Source organism: Pristiophorus japonicus, chromosome 15 (genome assembly GCF_044704955.1).
Source record: "Pristiophorus japonicus isolate sPriJap1 chromosome 15, sPriJap1.hap1, whole genome shotgun sequence".
NCBI classification, from domain to species: Eukaryota; Metazoa; Chordata; class Chondrichthyes; family Pristiophoridae; genus Pristiophorus; species Pristiophorus japonicus.
Genome location: NC_091991.1, coordinates 63385747 through 63412367, shown reverse-complemented (window position 1 = coordinate 63412367; position 26621 = coordinate 63385747). Strand labels below are relative to the sequence as shown.

Sequence of the window (26621 nt, the reverse complement as noted above, 5' to 3'; positions counted from 1 at the left end):
GAAAAGGCTTCAAGAACACCGTCAAATCCTCCTTGAAAAAATGCACCATCCCCACCGACACGTGGGAATCCCTGGCCCAAAACCACTCAAAGTGGAGGAGAAGCATCCAAGGTGACACCGAACACTTCGAGTCTCTTCGCCAGGAGCACGCGGAAGCCAAGCACCCCACCCACCCGTCCCTCCAACCACCGTCTGCCCCACCTGTGACAGAGACTGTAGATCATGCATTGGTCTCATCAGTCACCTTAGAACTCATTAGTGTGGAAGCAACTTATCCTCGACTCCGGGGGACTGCCTAAAAAGATGGGTAATGGGTGAACGGGACCTGGTGCGAGTTAGGACACAGGCAACAGATTTTTAGATGACCTTAAGTCTATGGCGGGTAGAATGTGAAATTTGAATTGATTGCTGGCTCCAGGGAGTTCCACAGCACAGCTTGCGGAGAAGAGTAGAATCACTGACAGCAACTTCTGAATTTCTGTTTTTATCTGTGCATGCGCTGACTCCAGAAGTTGCAGTCACTTTCAGAGGAGTAATGACGGCGACGCTAACAGTTTTGCTGTCATTACCACCGCAAATTCTGAGCCAATGTGTATCTGTATTACCACAATATGGTAGCCTAGTGGTTATGGGACTAGACCAGCAACCTGAAGCTTATAAATTCAAATTCCACCATGGCAAGTTGAATTCATAAACTCTGGTAATTATGAGCCAGCACCAGAAAATAACCATGAAAGCTGCTGTTGTGTTGCAAAAACCCAACATGAGAGAAATTAATCTGTCACCCCTACCTGATCTAGCCTATATGTGAATCCAGTCCCACAGTATGTAGTTGACTCTTAATGCCTTCAGGGTAACTAAGGATGTGCAATAAATGCTGCCTTGCTAGTGTCGTCCACATCCCAAGAACAAATATAAAAACATTACTGTAATAAAATCAATAAAGTTGTTCAATATTTATTTTGTCGAACACTAGTGTTCATAACTGTAACTTGGCAATGAGTAATAATGATTATTAAATAACACAGAATGTTAAATTCACCACACCAATTGGTCAGTGAATCCTTGCAATAAACCTAAAGAAGCTGACCTGTTCAAACCATAGTCAAATACCCTCCCCCCCCACTATCTGGAAGTGAAATAGTCAATTCTTTAAGCCCTGTACACAACGTTAATAGCACTGTGAAATTAAATTTTTCTCTTTCAGCCTGAGTTGGTGGCAATAGTAAATGTCAGCACTAGCAAATGGAGCAAATCCCCATCCTACCTCATCCTCTGCATCAGTAGCAGAAGTGAATTTCAACACTGCCATGCATTTCTCTTGGAAGCAGCCTGCCAGAAATTGCATCAATCTCTCAGGAACATTCAGCTCATCACTGCTAGCTGACGATCCCAGTCTCCTCTCACTCAACTTCGCAGATATTAGATCCAATACGGTAATCCTGTAACAAAAGAATACAGGCATCAGAGCTGTTACTTCCATTAACTATGCAAAAGTCACAATACAAAAAGTTTCTGCAAAATATCAATTATATATTAAGGGCAGTGATATTATGATCAGTGAAATAATACATGCCTAACTAATTTAAGCACATGTTGGTGTGCAGTGCCCCAGGTGCATATTAACTTCAGTGGGATTTATGAACACCAACATAAAAATATATATTTTTAAGTGCAGTCTTGTTTTGCTTTTGAAATTAATTTTGCTGTTACTAAAATCCATAAAAATAGTCCCTTTTAAAAATTTGTATTTTTCCATATTCCGTATTTCAGATCCCCATTGCTCCACTGGCCCGAGCAAAAGGAGGCAGATCGCCATGTGAGTCCACCAATAGGCAAAGCATTTCTGCATGCAGAGCAGCCTGATTCAGTTTACCCTTCCCTCAAAGCTGGCACAACTTATCCAAAGAATGTAGCCACCTTAAAAACAGATACTAAGAGTTTCTACAGTTACATAAGGAGGAAAAGAATGGCTAAAGTAAATGTTGGTCCCTTAGAGGATGAGACTGGGGAATTAACAATGGGGAACAGGGAAATAGCAGAGACTTTGAACAAATATTTTGTATCGGTCTTCACGGTAGAAGATACTAAAAACATCCCAATAGTGGATAATCACGGGGCTATAGGAAGGGAGGAACTTAATACAATCACTATCATTAAGTAGTAGTACTCGGTAAAATAATCGGCCTAAAGGTGGACAAGTCCCTTGGACCTGATGGCTTGCATCCTAGGGTCTTAAAAGAAGTGGCTGTAGAGATAGTGGATGCATTGGTTGTAATCTACCAAATGGAGGCCCCAACCTGCGTGAGAACACCAGCGGCAGGTCGGGGCCATAAAAGGAGCGGCGTGGAGGCATACCACTCCAGGGAGCAGCGCGAGCAGGTGCAGGAGGGCAACGGCAGCGAAGAGTGACATCATCAAGGTCCAGGTCGGTGATTGAAGCGTGGGCAGATACAGCAGGAGCGGCGAGGTTGGAGCGAAGGAGCGGCGACAGACTGTAGAGGAACGTGATCGGGGAGGCGTGAGTTCAGGGGCAGCACAGGCCAGCCCACACTATGATGAATGCGCACTAGGTCCGTGCAGCAGAGCTGGTCTCCAGTCATCTTGGGTAATCCTTGCCACTGGACAAAGACCTAGCTCTGTCAATCCCATGTGGTGGCTGGTGTGCAATGGCCACCAGACGTTAAAAAAATCCACGCACAGGCATCGTCCACCCTTGAGGATGTAGTTCGGGTCCTTCATTGAAACACCTGTGAACTCTTACTTTTTTGGCGTGGAAGCAAGTCATCCTCGTTTCGAGGGATCGCCTATGAAGAATCTACCAAAATTCCCTGGATTCTGGGGAGGTCCCAGCAGATTTTAAACCGCAAATGTAACGCTCCTATTTAAAAAAGGAGGCAGACAGAAAGCAGGAAACTACAGACCAGTTAGCCTAACATCTATCGTTGGGAAAATGCTGCAGTCCATTATTAAGGAAGTAGTAGCAGGACATTTGGAAAAGCATGATATAATCAAGCAGAGTGTGTAGTGTATGTAGGCACCTTTAGTAATGACTCCATGAGGCAGGGTATGATTCTTAAACTGTGTAGACCTGTAGTCCTTTATTTGCAGTTCCTGAGTGAGGACAACAAGCTGTGTGTTCCTTTTTATACTGGCTGCAGGTAACCCTTAGGTCTCCAGCAGCAACACCCTCTGGTGTACAGGCAAGGTGTGTCCAGTGTAAGGGTACATTCAGTGTTGCAGAAAAGTGTTACAGACAACACACAGTAAACAGGCATGCAGACACAACAGAGTCAACATGGCTTTATGAAAGAGAAATCACATTTGACAAATTTGCTGGAGCTCTTTGAGGATGTATTGAGCAGGGTGGATAAGGGGGAACCAGTATTGTATTTGGATTTCCAGAAGGCATTTGATAAAGTGCCACATAAAAGTTCACGGGGTTGGGGGTAATATATTAGCTTGGATAGAGGATTGGCTAACTAACAGAAAACAGAGAGTCGGGATAAACGAGTCATTTTCCAGTTGGCAAACAGTAACTAGTGGAGTGCCGCAGGGATCGGTGCTGGGTCCTCAACTATTTACAATCTATATTAATGACTTGGATGAAGGGACCGAGTGCAATATAGCCAGGTATGCTGATAATACAAAGATGGGTAAGAGAGCAAATTGTGAGAAAGACACAAAAAAATCTGCAAAGGGATGTTGACAGGCTAAGTGAGTGGGCAAAAATTTGGCAGATGGAGTATAATGTGGGAAAATGTGAGGTTATCCATTTTGGCAAAAAAATAGAAAAGCAAATTATAGTTTAAATGGAGAAAAATTGCAAATTGCTGCAGTACAGAGGGACGTGGGGGTCCTTGTGCATGAAACACAAGAAGTTAGTATGCAGGTACAGCAAGTGATCACGAAGGCAAATGGAATGTTGGCCTATCATCTCTAATCAGGATACTCTGAAAAGCACACTTTTTCAGGAAACTAGGAAAAGCATCCAGACTTGTAAAAATTTGACTGAGCTATTTTTAAAAGTAGAGTTAAATAACAGGCATGTTTGGAGCAATCAGGATTTGAATAACTAGGGCCAAAGATTTGAGAAGCAACAATCCAAATTGGATTTTTATCTTACCTTCCTTGATTGTTCAATTTAGTGTACATAGCAGCCACTAAATCTGGACATTTGAGAAACTGGTCTGTTACAATCAGAAACCTGAAAAGAGAACATTAAACTCCTGTTAAATTGTAATATTTCAGCTTGGCATTCTTCAATAATAGCGCTTATGATCCTCCAGGAAAGAAAGAAGGAACAGGGTCACAATTCAATTTAATGCCTTTCAGGATATTTGCAATAAAAACTTTGGGGCACATGATGCGCATTGTTGAAACAAATACAGTAATTAGCTGCAACCAATTTACAGGAACCCAGTAAAAGATGTCATTTATCCGCCTGGTATTGTCTCATTTATATGTCTCATACCCATAATATTTAAATAACCCCTGGGTCACACCGTGCGGTTTTCTTTGTGAAGTTAGCTTTTCAAACTTTATATAAGTTAAAAGTAATTTTAAAATTCAATTAAAATGTTTTACTTGGCCTTAAAAATCCATCTTAGAAACATAGAAAACAGGTGCAGGAGTAGGCCATTTGGCCTTTCGAGCCTGCACCGCCATTCAATATCATGGCTGATCATGCAACTTCAGTACTCCACTCCTGCTTTATCTCCATACCCCTTGATCCCTTTAGCCGTAAGGACCACATCTTAACTCCCTTTTGAATATATCTAACAAACTGGCCTCAACAACTTTCTATGGTAGAGAATTCCACAGGTTCACAATTCTCCGAGTGAAGACGTTTCTCCTCATCTCGGTCCTAAATGACTTACCCCTTATCCTTAGACTGTGACCCCTGGTTCTGGACTTCCCCAACATCGGGAACATTCTTCCTGCATCTAACCTGTCCAATCCCATCAGAATTTTATGTTTCTATGAGATCCCCTCTCATTCTTCTAAACTCCAGTGAATATAAGCCTTGTCGATCCAGTCTTTCTTCATATGTCAGTCCTGCCATCCCGGGAATCAGTCTGGTGAACCTTCGTTGCACTCCCTCAATAGCAAGAGTGTCCTTCCTCAGATTAGGAGACCAAAACTGTACACAATATTCGAGGTGTGGCCTCACCAAGGCCCTGTACAACTGCAGTAAGACCTCCCTGCTCCTATACTCAAATCCTCTCACTATGAAGGCCAACATGCTATTTGCCTTCTTTACCGCCTGCTGTACCTGCATGCCAACTTTCAATGACTACTGTACCATGACACACAGGTCTCGTTGTACCTCTCCTTTTCCTAATCTGTCACTATTCAGATAATATTCTGCCTTCCTGTTTTTGTCACCAAAGTGGATAACGTCACATTTATCTACATTATACTGCATCTGCCATGCATTTGCCCACTCATCTAACCTGTCCAAGTCACCCTGCAGCCTCTTAGCATCCTCCTCACAGCTCACACCGCCACCCAGCTTAGTGTCATCTGCAAACTTGGAGATATTACATTCAATTCCTTCGTCTAAATCATTAATGTATATTGTAAATAGCTGGGGTCCCAGCACTGAACCTTGCGGTACCCCACTAGTCACTGCCTGCCATTCTGAAAAGGACTCATTTATTCCTACTCTTTGCTTCCTGTCTGCCAACCAGTTCTCTATCCACGTCAATACATTACCTCCAGTACCATGTGCTTTAATTTTGCACACCAATCTCTTGTGTGGGACCTTGTCAAAAGCCTTTTGAAAGTCCAAATACACCACATCCATTGCTTCTCCCTGCTTCACTCCACTAGTCCAAATATACAACATCAACTGGTTCTCCCTTGTCCACTCTACTGGAAACATCCTCAAAAAATTCTAGAAGATTTGTCAAGTATGATTTCCCTTTCATAAATCCATGCTGACTTGGACCGATCCGGTCACTGCTTTCCAAATGCGCTGCTATTACATCTTTAATAATTGATTCCAACATTTTCCCCACTACTGATGTCAGGCTAACCACTCTATAATTCCGTGTTTTCTCTCTCCCTCCTTTTTGAAAAAGTAGGGTTACATTAGTTACCCTCCAATCCATAGGAACTGATCCAGAGTCTATAGAATGTTGAAAAATGACCACCAATGCATCCACTATTTCTAGGGCCACTTCCTTAAGTACTCTGGGATGCAGACTATCATGCCCTGGGGATTATCAGCCTTCAATCCCATCAATTTCCCCAACACAATTTCCTGACTAATAAGGATTTCCTTCAGTTTCTCCTTGCTAGACCCTCGGTCCCCTAGTATTTCCGGAAGGTTATTTGCGTCATCCTTAGTGAAGACAGAACCAAAGTATTTGTTCAATTGGTCTGCCATTTTTTGTTCCCCATTATAAATTCACCTGATTCTGACTGCAAGGGACCTACATTTGTCTTCACTTATCTTTTTCTCTTCACATATCTATCGAAGCTTTTGCAGTCAGTTTTTATGTTCCCTGCAAGCTTATTCTTAGTCTATTTTCCCCCTCCTAATTAAACCCTTTGTCCTCCTCTGCTGAATTCTAAATTTCTCCCAGTCCTCAGGTTTGCTGCTTTTTCTGGCCAATTTATATGCCTCTTCCTTGGATTTAACACTATCTCTAATTTCCCTTGTAGGCCACGGTTGAGCCAACTTCCCCGTTTCATTCTATGCCAGACAGGGATGTACAATTGTTGAAGTTCATCCATGTGATCTTTAAATGTCTGCCATTGCCTATCCACCGTCAACCCTCTGAGTATCATTCGCCAGTCTATCCTAGCCAATTCATGTCTCATACCATCAAAGTTAGCTTTCTTTAAGTTCAGGACCCTAGTCTCTGAATTAACTGTCATTCTCCATCTTAATGAAGAATTCTATCATATTATGGTCACTCTTCCCCAAGGCGCCTCGCACAACAAGACTGCTAATTAATCCTCTCTCATTACACAACTCCCAGTCTAGGATGGCCAGTTCTCTAGTTGGTTCCTCGACATATTGGTCTCAAAAACCATCCCTGATACACTCCAGGAAATCCTGCTCCACCGTATTGCTACCAGTTTGGTTAGCCCAATCTATATGTAGATTAAAGTCACCCATAACTGCTGCACCTTTATTGCACGCATCCCTAATTTCCCGTTTGATGCCATCCCCAACCTCACTACTACTGTTTGGTGGTCTGTACACAACTCCCACTAGCGTTTTCTGCTCTTTGGTGTTCCGCAGCTCTACCCATACAGATTCCACATCATCCAAGCTAATGCCCTTCCTTACTATTGCGCTAATCTCTTTAACCAGCAACACTACCCCACCTCCTTTTCCTTTCTGTCTATCCTTCCTGAATATTGAATACCCTGGATGTTGAGTTCCCAGCCATGGTCACCCTGGAGCCATGTCTCCGTAATTCCAATTACATCATATCCTTTCACAACTATCTGCGCAATTAATTCAGCCACCTTATTACAAAGGCTCCTCGCATTGAGACAGAGCCTTCAGGCTTGTTTTTTTAATGTTCTTTGTCCTTTTAGAATTATGTTGTAATGTGGCCCTTTTTGATTTTTGCCCTTGATTTCTCTGCCCTCTGCTTTTCCTCATCTCCTTTCTACCTTTTGCTTCTGCCCCCATTTTACTTTCCTCTGTCTCCCTGCATAGATTCCCATCCCCCTGCCATTTTGGTTTAAACCCTCCCCAACAGCACTAGCAAACACTCCCCCTAGGACATCGGTTCCGGTCCTGCCCAGGTGCAGACCGTCCGGTTTGTACTGCTTCCACCTCCCCCAGAACCAGTTCCAATGTCCCAGGAATTTGAATTCCTCCCTCTTGCACCATTCCTCAAGCCACGTATTCATCTTAACTATCCTGCTCTTTCTACTCAGACTAGTATGTGGCACTGGTAGCAATCCTGAGATTACTACCTTTGAGGTCCTACTTTTTAAATTTAACTCCTAAGCTCCCTAAATTCAGCTTGTAGGACCTCATCCCTTTTTTTAAACCTATATCGTTGGTACCTATATGCACCATGACAACTGGCTGTTCACCCTCCCCGTCCAGAATGCCCTGCAGCCACTCCGAGACATCCTTGATCCTCGCACCAGGGAGGCAACATACCATTCTGGAGTCTCAATTGCGGCTGCAGAAACGTCCATCTATTCCCCTTACTATAGAATCCCCATCATTGCTTCTACTCCTCTGATCAAATGAATGAATGCTTAAAATGTTATCCAGTTGTACATCAGAGTCTATCATTTAAAGTTACATATTTGTTATCACTAAGTTTTTTTATGCAATGCTACTTAATTTTATTGAAGGTGCAACAACTTATCACAGTAGTTCCACATAATTACAGTACATGAACTGAGGTAGCTGCATGTATGTTCACTACAGCTTCATTCTTGGATTCTGGTCTTTACAAACCTCTCGAGCAAGAGGTCATCTAAACCCCTTGACTTGATTACTTCCCTTCGAGGCCAACTCAACTCCATTATCCTCTATCGACTGCACTTGCTGTTCAACCTCTAAGCCATTTCTGCAGGCTTTAATTGCCACTAAAAGACATAACATCTCCAAAAATGGAGGATTAACCACTTCCAGTGCAACATATTTTTTTAAATGGATGCAAAAAACAAATTCTGTAACGTGAATCTATGACCACAAGATTACATTTTCAACATCAGATCCACCAAAACGTGTGTGTGGTTTAAGCTCAAAAGTTCACAACATTGCAGCACGTAGTAGCTGAGCTGTAATTCATACCAACAAACATCATTATCCAGCAACAATCAAACTGACAGCTTTGGAACCAGTGTTTTCACTTGACCTAGGCGCCGAAATGGAGCCAAATTAGAAAGATTCCAATATCAATTTCTGGTCTGAACTTCAGTCTGGGAGGCACGAGGAGTGTAGCTATTGGTTTCAGCACCCCTGGGATGGGGGAGACGAGGGAAACGGGTTGGGGGTGAATGAGGAAAAAAAACATCAGCCAGGGTTGTCAATCCAGACTGTAATCTATTGAATTGTGCTGGAAAGTACATATGTGGATATCAGATTGTATTTGGCTACATCGTACATTTCTTTTTTATTCATTCATGGGATATGGACGTTGTTGGCAAGGCCAGCATTTATTGCCCATCCGCAATTGCCCTTGAGAAGGTGGTGTTGAGCAACCTTCTTGAATACAACTGACTGGTTTGCTCGGCTATTTTAGAGGGCAGTTAAGAGTTAAATACATTGCTGTGGGCCTGGAGTCACGTATGGGCCAGATCGGCTAAAGGCAGCAGGTTTCCTTCCATAAAGGACATTAGTGAACCAGATGGGTTTTTAATTTCATACTAGCTTTTTATTCCAGATTTATTAAATTGAATTTAAATTCCCCAGCTACCGTGGTGGGATTTGAACTCATGTCACCAGATCATTAGTCCAGACCTCTGGATTACTAGTCCACTAACATAACCACTATGCTACCGTACCCCGTTAGTTTGGCAAGTAGCTTGCCAATAATGTCTCAGCTTAGAATTGAATACCGGCCATTTGGCAACATACGGCTGGGCTGCCGGAAACCCTGGAACCGTATGACGGCACGAGTTACCATCTTTGGAAGAGATGGGGAGAAAATTGAAAAGTAAGATTGGGCAACAGAGGTACTGGGAGCTAAAAGTAAGCAAGAAAACATCCCTTTTTGCACCAAGCCTCAGAAATGCCATAATGATGGTAGCATCAATCTGGAGGCCAGATGTTTTAAAGAAAAAGTCACTTGGTATTTATTTTAAATACTAAGTATAGGGGCATGGACAAATATCCATGGATAAGGAGAAATTACTGTCATGCCTTGAACTATTTCCTTTCAGTAATGTTAACCAAAACAAAAATGAATTAACCATAAAGCTAAACAAGCACACATCAGAAACTGCAAAAATCATTTAACTACGCAATAAAATCTGTCCAAGCTCTGTATCTGAAGCACCACAACCATTTATTGCCTTGGTAACTGCAATATATAATCACTTAATTATACAGGAGCAAAGTGCTCTTTTTGGCACGTCTTGGTTGTAAAACTAGTAAATAGGAATAGGAAACCACTGTAGTTGCTCAAAAATATTGTGTAGCTATATTGTTAATGCATCTTTGTGAAATTAGTGTTTTGTTACAGCATCCAAGTCAAATGTATGGAAAGGGTCTGTTTGTTGAAGTGGGTGTACGGTGAATGTATCCGTGTACTAATACAGATACATGACACTTCTTTACGGTCAGGGAAATACCATTACTCAATTCGGCACCAGAGTCTTGCACAACTTGTATCTGGATTAGTTTAAGGAAAGCAAACTCCATTTGCCCAGTAATTTAAGAAAGAAAAATAAGAACATAAGAACATAAGAAATAGGAGCAGGAGTAGGCCATACGGCCCCTCGAGCTTGCTCTGCCATTTAATACGATCATGGCTGATCTGATCATGGACTCAGCTCCACTTCCCTGCTCGCCCTCCATAACCCCTTATTCTCTTTATAGTTTAAGAAACTGTCTATTTCTGTCTTAAATTTATTCAATGTCCCAACTTCCACAGCTCTCTGAGGCAGAGAATTCCACAGATCCACAACCCTCAGAGAAGAAATTTCTCCTCATCTCAGTTTTAAATGGGCGGGCCCTTATTCTAAGATCATGCCCTCTAATTCTAGTCTCCCCCACCAGTGGAAACATCCTCTCTGCATCCACCTTGTCAAGCCCCCTCATAATTTTATACGTTTCGATAAGATCACCTCTCATTCTTCTGAATTCCAATGAGTTGTGGCTCAACCTACTCAACCTTTCCTTATGAGTCAACCCCATTATCTCCGGAATCAACCTTGTGAACCTTCTCTGAACTGCCTCCAAAGCAAGTATATCCTTTTGTAAATAGAGAAACCAAAACTGCACGCAGTATTCCAGGTGTGGCCTCATCAACACCCAGTACAACTTTTATACTCCATCCCCTTTGCATTAAAGGCCAAGATTCCATTGGCCTTCCTGATCATTTGCTGTACCTGCATACTAACCTTTTGTGTTTCATGCACAAGTGCCCCCAGGTCCCGCTGCACTGCAGCACTTTGCAATCTTTCTCCATTTAAATAATAACTTGTTCTTTGATTTTTTTTTTCTGCCAAAGTGCATGACCTCACACTTTTCAACATTATACTCCATCTGCCAAATTTTTGCCCACTCACTTAGCCTGACTATGTCCTTTTGCAGATTTTGTGTGTCCTCCTCACACATTGCTTTTCCTCCCATCTTTGTATCATCAGAAAACTTGGCTACGTTACACTCGGTCCCTTCTTCCAAGTCATTAATATAGATTGTAAATAGTTGTAAAATGGTAATGTATCAATGATTGTATCAAACTAGAAAAGCACACAATTCTGTATCATTCATGATCTCTTTGTCTGCAAAACTGATGTTGACCATGTCATGACTATCCTCATTGGGGAATCTTTAGGATTGGGGTAGCTCCAATGTGACATGCCTGCCAATGGAAGACTGAGAACCAAGTCAAACCTCTGGGGCAGACTCCGTAATCTGATACTTTAGCTAAATGGATCCCTAGTACTCCAGGGCACTGCTGATGATTGCCCAGCCAGCCTTGCTCATTGACAGAACCTGCAGGGTACACCTCTCACTGGCAGCGTGGATTTTTACCAGACTGGACAAGCAACGGGAAGTTTACTAGTCTTCAGTGCTGGTTAAACTACTTGGGAGTTCTTAAACCATAGCTCTTGTCAACGTGTGCCTACATTCTTTGGCCTTGTGTCAGTAGAATGTGTCCCCATGGGGAGAGAGTGTGCCGCTATAATTGGGCAAAAAGTAACTCATTCTGTGGATTTCTCAGCAGCTTGATTTAGAGGTTTTTAAGCACGCTGATGGGTTTTGTGTATGTTAGACTGGTCAAAAACTGGAAAAAGTACTAACGTTTTTAATTCCAAATAAATTGATTGGAAAAAAATTATTGGATATGCCCTCCAGCAATAATTTAAATTGAATAATTTCACATTATATTCCAGGGACCAAAAAGACAGCCTAACCATCCACTCAGCTATGATAGTATCATCATCATAGGCAGTCCCTCAAAATCAAAGAAGACTTGCTTCCACTTTAAAGGTGAGTTCTCAGGTGACTCTACAGTCTAATATGGGAATCACAGGTGGGACAGAAGGAAGGGGGTGGGTGGGGAGTCTGGTTTGCCGCATGCTCCTTCTGTTATCTGCGCTTGATTTCTGCATGCTCTCGGCGATGAGACTCAAGGTGTTCAATGCCCTGGCAAACAACTGATCAGAAGTCAAGCATGAATACACTAATTTTGAAAGCAGTCTTAATACTTTTGCTACAAAAGGTTTTAATTTTACAAATACTAATTTATGAATTTGTATAGAAAAATAATTTAGGAAACAGCAACATTACAGTTCCCACCTCATTATGCTGCAGGTACTTACTGGTTTAATACCAATACGGGTTCAGAGTGGCGAGAGTCAGCAGTAGGAGCTATATTGTTGGCACCACATTGCCAAATATAATCAACTCTTTTAAAATCATATGTAAAAATCCTAGGTACTCTGACACAACACTTGGGAACTCACTGAATCCATTATAGTGCAGTGGTTGCAAGCTCCAAGTGACATAACCAGCTGCTCACAAAGCTTCCTGGATTCAGTGCCCTATGAAATTGGTGGCTTAATTCCCTGTACTTTTGAAATACATAAACTGCAGCATAACTTGGCCATTACTCCATGGAATAAAGGTTATCAAAAAGTTAAAACAAAATACTAGCCATGTGCCAGCAGACATCTGTTCCTGAGCCCTGGTTGCAGAACAGAAGTCTACAGCTAATCCTAAAATCACAGCTGTGATCAAGAGGAAAACAGCACCATCAGTTATAAGCACAAGCTAAAAGCAACACATACAAGTTTGCAAATAATAAACATCAAAGGGAGATCCAAGGAATGAAAAAATATTGATTGTTTTCACAAAATCTCAAACTTTGTTGTCACTACATACCCATCAGCATAGGCAGTCCCTCGAAACGAGGATGACATGCTTCCAAGCCAAAAAGGGATGAGTTCGCAGGTGTTTCAATGAAGGACCTCATATTCTGGATCCCGAACTACATGTTGAAGGGTGGGAGACGCCAGTGCGTGGATTTTATTTAACGTGTGGTGGCACACGGGCTTGACAGAGCTAGGTCTTGGTCAAGTGGCAAGGATTAACCAAAACGACTGAAGACCTGCTCTGCTGCACGGACCGAGTGCACACAACACACATATCACAGTGTGGGCTGGTCCGGCTGCCCCTGGGCCCTTGCCTCTCCTGAGCCCCGAACCCTCACCTACATAGCATAATTTAAATAAATGAAAATCCATTTGAAAATAATAATGATAGTTCAATGCAACCAAATCAACAATAGCTTGATAAGAGAAGTGTATTCAGTTGGCAAGTAGTGCTGCATTTTGTATGAGGCTGCTTTCCAGAGTTGGCACAATACAGGTTTTGTACCATTTTATGGAAGCTGATTTGAGAATGATACAGGAATTTTAGAAATTACATTGATGCCAAATGGCTATCAGCAAGTTCTGCAATACAAAAAGAATTGATTCTGCAGAGTTACAATCAAGTCATTTTTTTTATTCACAGCCTTTCTCTGTTTACCATGATTCACCATGACAATGCATCTAAGATTTCACTGAATGGCGTTTAAATATGGTTTCTGGAAACATCCAAGATCATTACTACTACAATGCACATTGCTGAATCTAAATACTTATGAATTCATTATTACAAAAGATGAATTATGAAAAAGGAAAGAAACTGATTCCTTTAATGATTCAATAGTCACAGAAATTGTCATAGAATTTTCTGACAGTCGAATAATTTCTTTGTAGATTAGGTTTAGCCTAATTCTGTATAAATACTTTGTTCCCCACCTCTCTTTTAAAAGCTCTCGATGATCTATTGTAATCGGGGCTTGTTTTATATAAAAAGTGTTCTTTTCTTAATTTTTTCAATCGTAATAAAGTAATTTTCACTTTCACTTTTCCAGGTGCTGTTTTTTCAAGTTACTTTTAAAGATGGGGGATGAATCTGCTAACTGAACCAGCCCTACCTGCTTCCAACTTTGCTGTTGTCACTATGTTGAGTGACCGCCATTGTATTTGCACTGTACCGTGTACTGCATGCACATAGTTAGAACACACAGAGTATGCTCAGCCCACCCACATTCAACGGGAATACTAGTAGGAAAGGAAAATTACTTGGAAGTGGGAAAAATATTATTTTGAGTTGGTATTCAAGAATTGTACCAAAAAAGGCTAAATAATACATGGCGCTCCATAAACTTGGATTTTAAAAATTTACAAGAAAAATATTGGAATACCAACAGAACAGAATAAAACTAAATCAGACAATAAAATCCTTTGGCCGTTGTATAATTTAAACATAGCACACTCTGGAAGAAAAGGGCATTTTCAGTTGGCAATTTCATGTTTCCATTCCTGCAATTTGAATGGCACAAAATCACAGCTGAATTTATAGAACAGAAAAACAAACATCAAACAAAAAGGAGTTTAAAAAAAGCAAAAGTGGTGCTCCCCCGGTGGCTCAGTGTGTTTATCCAGCCACACACACCAAGAAAATCTCAGGTTAGTTCCCATTCTGTGCTAGGTTAGCTGAGCCACTATAATTACCCACGCCCCTGAGGGGACAAATCAGCTACTCTTCTCAATCCTGTTGCTATCCAGTCACTCCTACTTGCAGAGAGAACGTTATTGTGTGTTCGTGTATGCGTTTGAAGTCTTGAATGGATTCAGCTGTGATGCCCTCCACAGTTGAAGAGCTTGAGGCATTCACTGTCTGGTATCAAACATGGAGAATAGTCTTTGTAGTGGTACCAGTAATGACATGTACCTGTACTCCAGCGAGGAGTCAATGCCTTCGAGGGGGAAGTGAAAAATCATCAAGAAGAGAAAAAATTTCAATTTAGGAACTCCAGGTCACTGAATGACAAAACGTGAATGGTCAAAACTCCAGTAAGTTAAACCTATAAGTATATATGTTATTGATCAGTCCAGTATTCATTTAAAAACGAGCAAAGTAATGCTAATGCTTTAGGGGATAGAACTATAAGCTGCATATAAGTTAAAAGTCTTGGATCTTCTTGCTCAGGTGACTGGAAGAAAATGTTAAATGTTTCTCAAAAAATACATACGCCCAGTCTAGCTCCGGTTCTGTCCTGCAGATCTTGACGACAGTTTCAGCCAGTTCAACCCCTTTCGTGTGGCTCACTAGATCAGCTGTCCTCTCAGCACTAAGGCAGGTAAACAGAACCATGCAGCAATAGGTAACAGCTTTCTTATCCCAGTGATTCAAGTAATTCCTTAGGAGAGATTAAAAAACAGAAATATCAGAAACTGACCCAGGAAATCAGCTGCATGTCCTGCTTGCCAAATATATTACAATATATCTATGTGACAGTAAATGAGTCCATTTTTTGAAAAACAAGCGAAAGAAATAGCAAAGAACCGAAGAGATATTAATTTCAATTAAATTACAGTTTAAGAGATTGAAAAAAATCAATACCAAACTGAACACGTTAGTCAAATATCGCAAACACTCATTTAACTGGATAAAAAAGTGCTGTTAGAAAAGGATGATGCAGCGGGAAAGGGAAATATTTTGGGACAGCAAATCATGAGATTTTGTTCCCAATTTTTAGCAGGTATATAAAGTATGGAAATTCAAATGGAGAAGACTTACGGGTTTCTTGAACGTTGTTTGACCTATGCTCAACAACAACTTGCACTGTTTTTCACGAAGTGGGTAGGGGTGTGAAACAGATACTGAACAGGAATTACAAAACTTTGGGGAGGTGACCAAAGGCCCAGAACGGTAGGTTTTGAAGATGTTTTTGAAGGTGCAGGTTTTAGGGCAAATGGCTTTAGCAAGAAAATGCCAGCATGTCGGGGGTTAATGGCTGACGGTTCTGCCATTAACAGTGGAGCAGTGAGGATGTATAGTAGGCCAGGAGCTGGAATGTACAGCCTGAGGAGCTTGCAGAGGTAGGGGGTGACGTTCTATCTTGTTTTAGTAGAGGCCCTGTTAATTCAGTCACTAGGCATAAGCCTAGCCTTTGGACTTCCATTCATCACAATAATTCTGCAGCTGGCAATTTTTTTCAACCACTCCCTCACCTCCACCTTTAATACCCTTGTCCCCAACAAAACCTTTACACTCTCATCCCGATCAATTCCCTTGATATGGCACCCCTTTCTTTGTTCCCTCAAGTCCAAGGGGCACAGATGTGAGTGTATCTGACACACAACAGAACTGGCTGATCCATGTCAAATGCAATCAGGCCTCACTCCCCTCTGCCAAAACCATCTACTCATCCAGGATCATTCTGAAGAGCAAAGATACCCACGGCTTCTTTACCCTCTATATGGAGCTAAGGTGTTAGGATACTGTTCAGCCATGATCTCTTTGAATGGTGGAACAGGCTTGAGGGATGAATGGTCAACACCTGTTCCTATGTACCGCCAACAAATGCAAGGAGTTTGTGGACTTCATTAAGACCTAGACCATCTGTTCAGTGGCTGCTGCTGCTTCCCCCCCCCCCTTCCCCAGCAAGCCAAATCTTCCACTATACTCCACCCTGCCCTAGCCCAGGCACCCACTGCCTCTCTGGTTTCTCCGCCAACTCCCTTCATGCACACTCCAAGCTCATATTGTCAGAAATCCACCTCCTGCTCGCTTGACAACATTCCGACTAAACTACAGACAACTCAAAATCTCTTTCTGGCCCCCATGCTAGCTGACATTATAAAAAGTTCCCTCTCCACAGGTACTGTCCCCCTCCACTTCAAACCCACCAACCCCCATCCCCCGCCATCCCCTTCCCATTCCTCAAAAAAACACCATCGATCTCTGTCCTTGTAAACTACTGCCTCATCTCCAACCTCCCTTTCCTCTCCAAATCCTTTGAACATGTTATCATGTCCCAAATCTATCCCCACCTTTCATTAAGTCCATATTTGAAGCTCTCCAATCAGATTGCTACTCCTGCCACAGCACCTTAGCATTCCTAACCAAAGTCACAAATTACATCTTCTGTGACCATGACACATTATCCCTCTTTGCCCCCTCTGCAACTTTTGACGCAGTGGAACACACCATCCTCCTCCAACACCTCTCCACTGTTCTCCAACTCAGTGGGACTACCCTTACTCTAGCAAAGGCTTCCCTTTTGCGTCCCTGCACCCATACCTGTTCTCAGGGATCCATCCTTGTCCCTCCTCTTCCTCATCTACATGATGCAGCTTGGCAACATAATCCACAGACAAGGGGTCAGCTTCCACACGTATGCTGATGATACCCAGCTCTACCTCATCTTCAACCCACAAGACAAACTCTGAGAAGGACATTCAACAAGTTGAGTCTTGAGGCAACAAAAAAGGTGAATAATGATTTCAGTAATGGAGGGGGTAAGATGAGGTAAAGACAGGCAATGGCATAGAGCTGGAAAAATACTGTATTCAAAATGGATAGCTATGGGGTTGTAGTAGAGAGTTGGAATGTGTCAGAATATATATGGAAACTGACACTGTCTGTGGATATTGTTTCCAAGGGAAACTATACAATGGAAGGGGCAAAAGATGGAAACATGAGTTATCCCAGAGGTAACTGTGTGAGGGTGAGAAAAACTGTTGCTGGAGATATGCTGGCTTTGTTGGGACAAGGAGGAGTGAAACCAGTCAAGGGCTTTAGGTGGTCTACTAATCAGAGGAGCAGAATAGAGTGGTCAACTGCATCGAACTCTGCAGAGAGATCCAGGAGAACAAAGAGGGCAAGTGGACCATCAATAATACTGTTAGATCTCTTAATTTCCAATCAAATACGAACTCCGATGGTAGTTTTAACTTTTTAATCTTGGCAGAGAGCAACAAACTGCTGGCTGATTGCCAGTTTCTTTGTCTTACTGAGACACATGGTCAAAATGGCTGTATTTTATACCTGGATCAATTTACAGAAAAGAACTCGCCTTCTTTGACCTTATTGGCTCAATTGAAAGTCTTTTAACGTTTTATTGGCTCGCTACCCAAGGTCCGAAAATGTCAAGTTGATTGATGAGTTAATGCAACATGCCGAACTGCATGTAGCAGCCTTGACTTGGGGGTCTGTGAATTTTCACATTCTGTCTAAATGAGCCTGTTTGAATACTCTATCATACAATCACAGACAATGTCATAAATGACTCTGACTAAAGCAGTCTCTGCACTGCAGGCAGGCAGGGAGATCAGATTATAAGGTTCAAAAAGGACATTTTGGGATAGATGGGTATGGATTATGCCATTAAAAATGGGGAAGGGCTACCTGTGGTTTGATGTACAGCTTCTTTTGAATGTTGTTTTAAAGTAGTCAAGGAACAAGGACTGTTCCAAGTGGTAATGGATCTTGCAAATGGATCTGGTGACAGGTGACCTGAAGCATTATTGACAAATGAAAAAAATGGCTTAAATTTACATAAGTGTTTATTCTTATAATGTGCTAGAATTCAAATAATTATGCATTTGACCTCCAAGGGATGCAAGGAGAAAGATAAGTACTATCAATTTGAAAAAAATAGAATTTTGATACAATTTTGGATAGACATTTCAAATAATCCGATACAACTACCAAACTAAAGAGGGCAGATCTGCAAGAGCTTGTAGCTCATTAACTCAACATGCTGAAACTAAAGGCAAGGAGACATACCACAACAAAAGTTCTAAAAGGAGCATTTAACAACAGTTCCCAGATTTGTTGAAGATGTGGATCCCTCCTGTATAGGTGATCCTCTTTTGAACTCATCTCCTGAAATATCATCTGACAGAGTCCTACTCTCGCCCTGGAATGATTTCTCTGTTCTAAAGCAAGAGAGGACGTGGAGAATTTCAGAAAGATTACCCCACCACCGCCGTCCCTCTTGACCCCTCGCCCAAAACAACAAAGGCTTCTAGAAGTTCCAGTCTTCAGTTGTTAGAACCAACTTGGCAGAAAATGTTCTTTACATAGTGTTTCTTAATTTTTTTTGGCACATAGACCATATGCCCACGCTAAAGAATCTAAAACCTGTTAAATTTGCATACAAATCTATTATTAGTCTCAGCTTGGATTTGGATCTTCAAAAGATAGAGCCATGATGATTCAAAGATCTCCCATCACTTTGAACGGTCTAAATATTGGAAGCAAGTGCTTTAATATTCTTGGCTTAGCACAAGCTGCTCACCAACTCAGTTAGGAAGCTAAATAACTACCAGACTGTTCAAAAGTCTAATACATTTTTGCTAATCATAAGACATACAACTGGTGCTCTCAAATTGAAGTCTCACAATTAACTATATACTTGTCTTGAACAAATTTCTTAAATGTGAATGTCAAAGACTGAATGACATTAAGTTGAAGTGTGTGAAGTTAAATTATCTCAATTTCAAGAAGCAGTTAATTTTTTCTCTTACAGGCCCTTCTGTGGAGAAATGCTGCACCAGCGTTTTGCCCCCTTAACCATTGGTTTATCTCAAGACAGATGGAATATATATAGGTGAGAACACTTAACTGGCTCAATTATTTAATTGTTTTCTGTCTCAAATCCATAACTCTGCATATAACCTCTTCTTGGTAAAACAAAGCAGCATTTTCTTTTACACTTAAAAAGTTTGTGGCCTGTAAATTTGCGGCCCCTACAGGCGTGAAGCACAAGTGCGAAAATGCGGAACTTGCGATCTGTCAGACGTACGGCCGGTTTTTACCAGCATAACAGCTTACAAAAAACATTAAAATGATTATATATTAAAAAAACCTATGCAGTAAGGCAAGTTTATTTTTAGCCCCATTAAAACATTTACATTTATTTTTCGAAAAAAATGCCACTTTCATTTTAAATATGTAATGTTTTCTTTTATTTGTCCCTAGCAAGACCAGCATTTACTGTTCATCCCTAATTGCCTTTGAGAAAGTGGTGGTGAGTTGCTGCCTTGAACCGCTGCAGTCCTTGTGGTGAAGGTACACCCACAGTGCTGTTAGGGAGGGAGTTCCAGAATTTTGACCCAGCGAGTAAGAAGGGACGCAATATATTTCCAAGTCAGGATGGTAACTCGGAGGGGAACTTGCAGGTGATAGTGTTCCCATGCACCTGCTGTCCTTGTCCTTCTAGGTGGTACAAGTCGATGAAGAAGCCATGGCGAGTTGCTGCATTGCATCTTATAGACGTTACACACTGCATCTATGGTGCGTCGATGGTGTTGGGAGTAAATGTTTAAGGTGGTGGATGGGGTGCCGATCAAGCGGGCTGCTTTGTCCTGAATGGTGTTGAGCTTCTTGAGTGCTATTGGAGCTGCACTCATCCAGGCAAGTGGACAGTATACCATCACATTCCTGACTTGTGCCTTGTAGATGGAGTCAGGAGGCGAGACACTCGTCGCAGAATACCCAGCCTCTGACCCGCTCTTGTTGCCACAGTATTTATGTGGCTGGTCCAGTTAAGTTTCTGGTCAATGATGACCCCATGGATGTAGACAGTGGGTGATTCGGCGATGGTAATGCCGTTGAATTTATTTGATATGTAGATGTATTTTTTGTAAGATATGGAATCCCCATAAGCATGAATGGGGATTCCCTTCTTTTATTGGTTGGGCTAGCTCATGTAATCCTAAGGGCGCTTGCGAATCATGCACGCCCAAGGTACACAGGTATCTGGAGAAGCCCAGGAATGCGAATCTCCGGACCTCCCAGACCACCAGGTACGCGGGCATTTTATTTGCAGATTGGAGGCATTTCCCTGCGGGAACTCTCCGACCGCAAATTCAGGGCCGTTATTTTGGGATGGTGTGCTTTGGGGTACTGTTGTGGTGGAATGGCAACTTGCTGCATCTGACCACTGAACTCCTCAGCTCAACTACAGTTAGGAGTTGAACAGAGGGAGGTGGTGGAAAGGGGAGAATAAATCAGAGTGTGAATACAGCCTTCATAGCTGTTGAACACCTGTCTGCAGACATAGAAACCTCGAGCAGGTGACCGTCTATCCACTCAGCAAGATAATATGTGGCCCCCAGGCAAGATGGAAACATTTTACGGCCTCAAACAGAAAAAAAAAAGTGAACTGTTTTGGAGAATCTGTTCAATGCAATAAATTTGAATTCTTTCAATCCTAAGCACTGATGTCTCTTACCTTACATAAGAACATAAGAATTAGGAACAGGGGTAGGCCATCTAGCCCATCGAGCCTGCTCCACCATTCAATAAGATCATGGCTGATCTGGCCGTGGACTCAGCTCCACTTACCCGCCCGTTCCCCATAACCCTTAATTCCCTTATTGGTTAAAAATCTATCTATGTGTGACTTGAATACATTCAATGAGCTAGCCTCAACTGCTTCCTTGGGCAGAGAATTCCACAGATTCACAACCCTCTGGGCAAGATCTTGATGAGCAAGATAAGATAAGTTGTTCCAGACCAGCATGAACAACTTACCTCTAACCAGTCTCAAATCTAGAAGGCCATTTTGGACTGTCGCCGAAACCCTTCAACTATTTCCCTTCAGCCTTGCTGACTGATGGCAAAATGCTCGGAAGAACTGCGACATATCAAATGGATTCCTTATAGAGGAACCTACAGTATAAACTGAAGGATCAAACCTTCCTCGCAAACAGTGGACAACCATCAATGCCTCAGAACCGGTTATGGTAAATGCTGCCACCTTCTCCATAGATGAAAGATTAAAGCATCCCCATCATGCGACTATGGAGCTCCGAATCAGACCCTGGAGCATATCATTGAGCACTGCCCTCAGAGGAAATTCGCAGGCAGCCTACAAGATATCCACACTGTTACACTAGAAGCTTTGGCCTGGATATTTGACTTAGATACTGATATTTAATTTGTTTTTTGCTACTACCATACGAAAGAACACCACCTTAATGAGCAAAACAGGATGCATTACATGGGCTGTTTGATATACCACACTGAAACGAACAAACGCGATCAACTGATCATCCATTTACATAAATAAATTTGGTGCAACACTTACAGGAAGAGATCTGGAAAGGCATTTTTCCAAACGATATTCTTAGACTCCTCATTGCCAGCTGCAAGGTTTCCAAGGAACTGAAGGCCACATTGAAAAGCTGAGCAAAACAAGACAACTTCTTTTAGAACAAATTTCTGAAATACAAATTCTTTCCTAAAGTAACTAAATTGTATATTAGCAAGGACTCTCAAAACAGCTGACATGACTTTCATGAAGCATTAATGTTAAATATTCAAAAATCAACTATACCAGAAAAATATGCATAAGAGATCAGCAATATAATCATTTAAAAACAGCACTGATTAAACTGTTGTTAGTGTGACAAATGTATTCCTGGCAGCTAATGAAATCTTCACTATTTGTTCAAACACCAAGGATATATTAATCACTTTTGTCTTCAACAATTTAAGTGTGCCCAAGCAGCCAGGTTGTTTATATATAAGCGCAGGAGATCCAGCAGCTGGCCGACAGCCATGGCGTGCGAGGATTCTTCATCGCAGTCAAGGCCACCTACGGCTCAAGCAGCCAAGTCCCCCCCGCCCACTGCTGGCAAAGAATGGAGAGGACCTCATTAAGGACACCGAGGCGGTCGGTGCCCACTGGAAGGAGCACTTCAAAGATCTCCTTAACCGAGACTTTGCCTTCGATAAGAGTGCCCTCAACTCCATCCCATAGCATGCTACCCGCCACCATCTCAGCAAAACCCCAGCCCTGCACGAGGTAGAAAAGGCCATTTGTCAGCTCAAGAACAACAAGGCATCAGGAGCAGGTGGAATCCCCGCTGAAGCACTAAAGTATGGCGGAGAAGCACTATTGGCACGAATGCATGACCTCATCTCTCTTATCTGGAAGGAGAAGAGCGTGCCGGGAGATCTCAGAGATGCCATAATCGGAACCATCTTCAAAAAAAAGGGACAAATCCGAGTGTGGCAACTACAGAGGAATCTCCCTGCTGTCGGCCATTGGGAAAGTCATCGCAAGAACCCTCCTCAACCGTCTTCTCCCTGTGGCTGAAGAGCTCCTCCCAGAGTCACAATGTGGATTCCGTCCACTAAGGGGTACAATGGACATGATTTTCACCGCGCAACAACTACAGGAGAAATGTAGGGAACAGCACCAACCCTTATACATGGCCTTCTTTGACTCACAAAGGCCTTTGACACTATTAACCGTGAGGGACTATGGCGCTTCCTCCTTTGTTTCAGCTGCCCCAAAAGTTTGTCACTATTCTCCGCCTGCTCCACGATGACATGCAAGCTGTGATCCTGATCCACTACAGATCGAATCCACGTCTGGACCGGGGTCAAGCAGGGCTGAGTCATCGCGCCAACGCTCTTCTCGATCTTGCTCACTGCAATGCTCCATCTCACTCTCAACAAGCTCCCCGCTGGAGTGGAACTAAACTATACACCAATGGGAACCTGTTCAACCTACGTCGCCTCAAGTTTATCCCATCCTCTGTCATCTAACTACAGTACGCGGACGACGCTCGCATCTGCAAACAGAGGCCAAACTCCAACCATCGTCGACACCTTCACTGAGGCATACGAGAGCATGGGCCTTCCACTAAATAAAGGTCCTCCGCCAACCTGACCCCACCACACAGCACTGCCCCCCCAGTCATCAAAATCCACGGCGCAGCCTTGGACAACGTGGACCATTTTCCATACCTCGGGAGCCTAGGGCAGACATCGATGACGAGGTCCAACATTGCCTCCAGTGTACCAGCGCAGCCTTCGGTTGCATGAGGGAGAGTGTGTTTGAAGACCGGTTCCTCAAATCTGACACCAAGCTTATGGTCTACAGGGCAGTAGTGATACCCGCCCTCCTATATGGCTCAGAGACGTGGACCATATGCAGTAGACACCTCAAAGCGCTGGAGAAGTACTATTAGCATTGCCTCCGCAAGATCCTGCAAATCCACTGGGAGGATAGACGCACCGTCAATGTTCTAGCTCTGGCCAACATCTCCAGCATTGAAGCACTGATCACACTCGACCAACTCCGTTGGGCGTGCCACATCGTCCGCATGCCTGACACGAGACTCCTAAAGCAAGCACTCTATTCTGAACTCCTACACAACAAGCGAGCCCCAGGTGGGCAGAGGAAATGTTTAAAGGACACCCTCAAAGCTCCTTGATAAAGTGCAACATCCCCACCGGCACCTGGGAATCCCTGGCCCAAGACCGCCCTAAGTAGAGAAAGAGCATCCGGGAAGCCGTTGAGCACCGAGTCTCGTCGCGAGAGCATGCAGAAAGCAAGCGAAAACAGCGGAAGGAACGTGCGGCAAACCTGTCCCACCCACCCCTTCCTTCAACCACTGTCTGTCCCACCTGTGACAGAGACTGCAATTCCCATATTGGACTGTACAGTCACCTGAGAACTCACTTTTAGAGTGGAAGCAAGACTTCTTCGATTTCGAGGGACTGCCGATGATGATGTTTATATATACACACACTAGGGGGGGGGGCGGAAAAAGCAAGTTTTCCCCTCTGCTCATATCTTTGGTCTTCTATCACAAAATAATTGTGGGCCGGCCCAAGAGAGAGAGAGAGAGAGAGAGAGAGAGAGAGAGAGAAAGGATGGGTAATGTGCACCAGGTTTTTCATCACTGCTGCCTTGACATGGACTGCGAGGAAGCATGTGAACATGAAAGATGTGAATTTCAATCACTGTCCGAGGCTCAGAACTCAGTGCACAGCAGTGGTTTTCAACTCTTTTCCCTGTTAGATTTCCTGCAATAACTGATGCATTCTAAGTGCCATCTATCCAAAGTACAACAGAAACATTTTTATTAGTAGAAAATATAAATAGCATATGAGCAAGTCAAAAAATGCAGAAATCAGAAGACAAACTGACAGAAATCAAATAACATCACAGACCCCTATATCCTGTCGCAGACCCTCGAGTTCAAGAACCTCTATTTGAAAACCAATGGTGTACGAAGCATCATTCGTGACACCCATACCACTGATAACAACGAGAGATGAGAAATTTGCAAATCCAGTTTAATTCCTTCCCTGAAGTAAACTATCTCTGATGCTTGACATTTTAAACATTCAAAAACGGGTTGGATATCAAAGTACAGTTTCCAAATTCGGCTGAGTGCTATAGTTTCCTCCAAAAGGGAAAGGGGAGGGGGAAGGAGAGGAAATTCAGAGGGAGATTCAGCCAGTGCCATTCTTCCAACCAGCTAGCAACACATTCAGAGTATTTATGGCTGAAGCCCAGTAATAGCTGACCTACATCATTCTCACAGGTGGAAAACAAAATGAAGTCCTGGGAACCTCGCAGAAAAGAGAAAGCACAGAATTGACAACATTTAAAAATCAAATAACAGTTACAGTACATGAGCGAACAGAGTATATTTCATAGGTGCTAAAAATGCATGATTGCTGCATGTATTTGTAGCACTTGCAGTTTTTCTTCTAAGTTCCTTGCTCTTTAGTGATTTGAATTGCTTTTCTGTAACGATAGAGAAGCATTGCTTTCCAAGTCTATCAATTACAAACAAAAGAAAATATATCTAGTTTAGGATGTATTCAGTGAATTTTCTGATCAGCTGGATTTGGCAAATGGGGAATGGGAAACTGGGCGGGCAGTACACGTGCTTGGTCAGTGTCTAACCTGGACTGGGATACTGGGCAGGCAGTACACCTGCTTGGTCAATGTCTAACCTGGACTGGGATACTGGGCGGGCAGTACACCTGCTTGGTCAGTGTTTAACCTGGACTGGGATACTGGGCGGGCAGTACACGTGCTTGGTCAGTGTTTAACCTGGACTGGGATACTGGGCGGGCAGTACACCTGCTTGGTCAGTGTCTAACCTGGATGGGATACTGGGCGGGCAGCACATGTGTTTGGTCAGTGTCTAACCTAGACTGGGAAACGTGGTGGGCAGTACTCTAGTTTAATCACTGTCTGACTTGCGCAGCATTTAAGTTTCCTCTGGGGCTTTACACCTGTTGAATTTACTCATGCTCCTTTGGAGTGGGAGCCAAATTATGCATGTCATTATGCAAAGAGACCACAAACAAGCTCATTGGGTGGTACTTCGGCCCCTATTAATCTCGGGCCAAAGTTCCAATTTAAAGGAACTGAAGAAAATCAATTTTATTTTATTTTTCATTTAATATTTAATGTACTTACCCTATTTCTTGAGGATCATAATAGCAGCAGAATCAGTTACCAATATCACAGAGAAACTGACTGTACCATGAGTTAAACACAACAGGAAGACCCTTAAAGAATACAGGATCTATAAAGACTCTTACAATATCAACATTCACACCATCTTAGACTACACCACCTCATCTAAATAAAAGCTACACCATGTACCATTGGAAAGTCACCGTTAGTCTACTGCTAGGAGATGCTTGCGCATCTAATGTAAAAAACCCCAAATGTAACAATTTGTACCCCTATACACAGCCAATTTCCAGAGTCAGGTCCAATATCCTGCCACTCCTGTTTTCCACCAGAACTGTGCGCAAATCCAATAATTATCCCTATTGTTCC

At 42.7% G+C, this 26621-nt stretch overlaps 1 protein-coding gene across 2 annotated transcripts in view; it reads right to left on the bottom strand.

Annotated features, from left to right (window-relative positions):
• The window catches only part of atxn10 (ataxin 10), a 321911-nt gene that overhangs the window by 237269 nt on the left and 58021 nt on the right, over positions 1 to 26621 (bottom strand). Inside the window, exons 1-6 of one of the 2 annotated variants that reach the window (XM_070900535.1) lie at positions 22353 to 22438; positions 22104 to 22200; positions 18413 to 18520; positions 15252 to 15419; positions 4127 to 4207; positions 1268 to 1442 (exon numbers count right to left, since the gene is read on the bottom strand). In XM_070900535.1, the coding sequence (XP_070756636.1) occupies positions 1268 to 1442; positions 4127 to 4207; positions 15252 to 15419; positions 18413 to 18520; positions 22104 to 22200; positions 22353 to 22389 (666 nt within the window). In that variant the 5' untranslated portion in view covers positions 22390 to 22438. Of the gene's footprint in view, positions 1 to 1267; positions 1443 to 4126; positions 4208 to 15251; positions 15420 to 18412; positions 18521 to 22103; positions 22201 to 22352; positions 22439 to 26621 lie in introns of those variants that run through there. The other variant, XM_070900534.1, reaches the window with a different exon arrangement.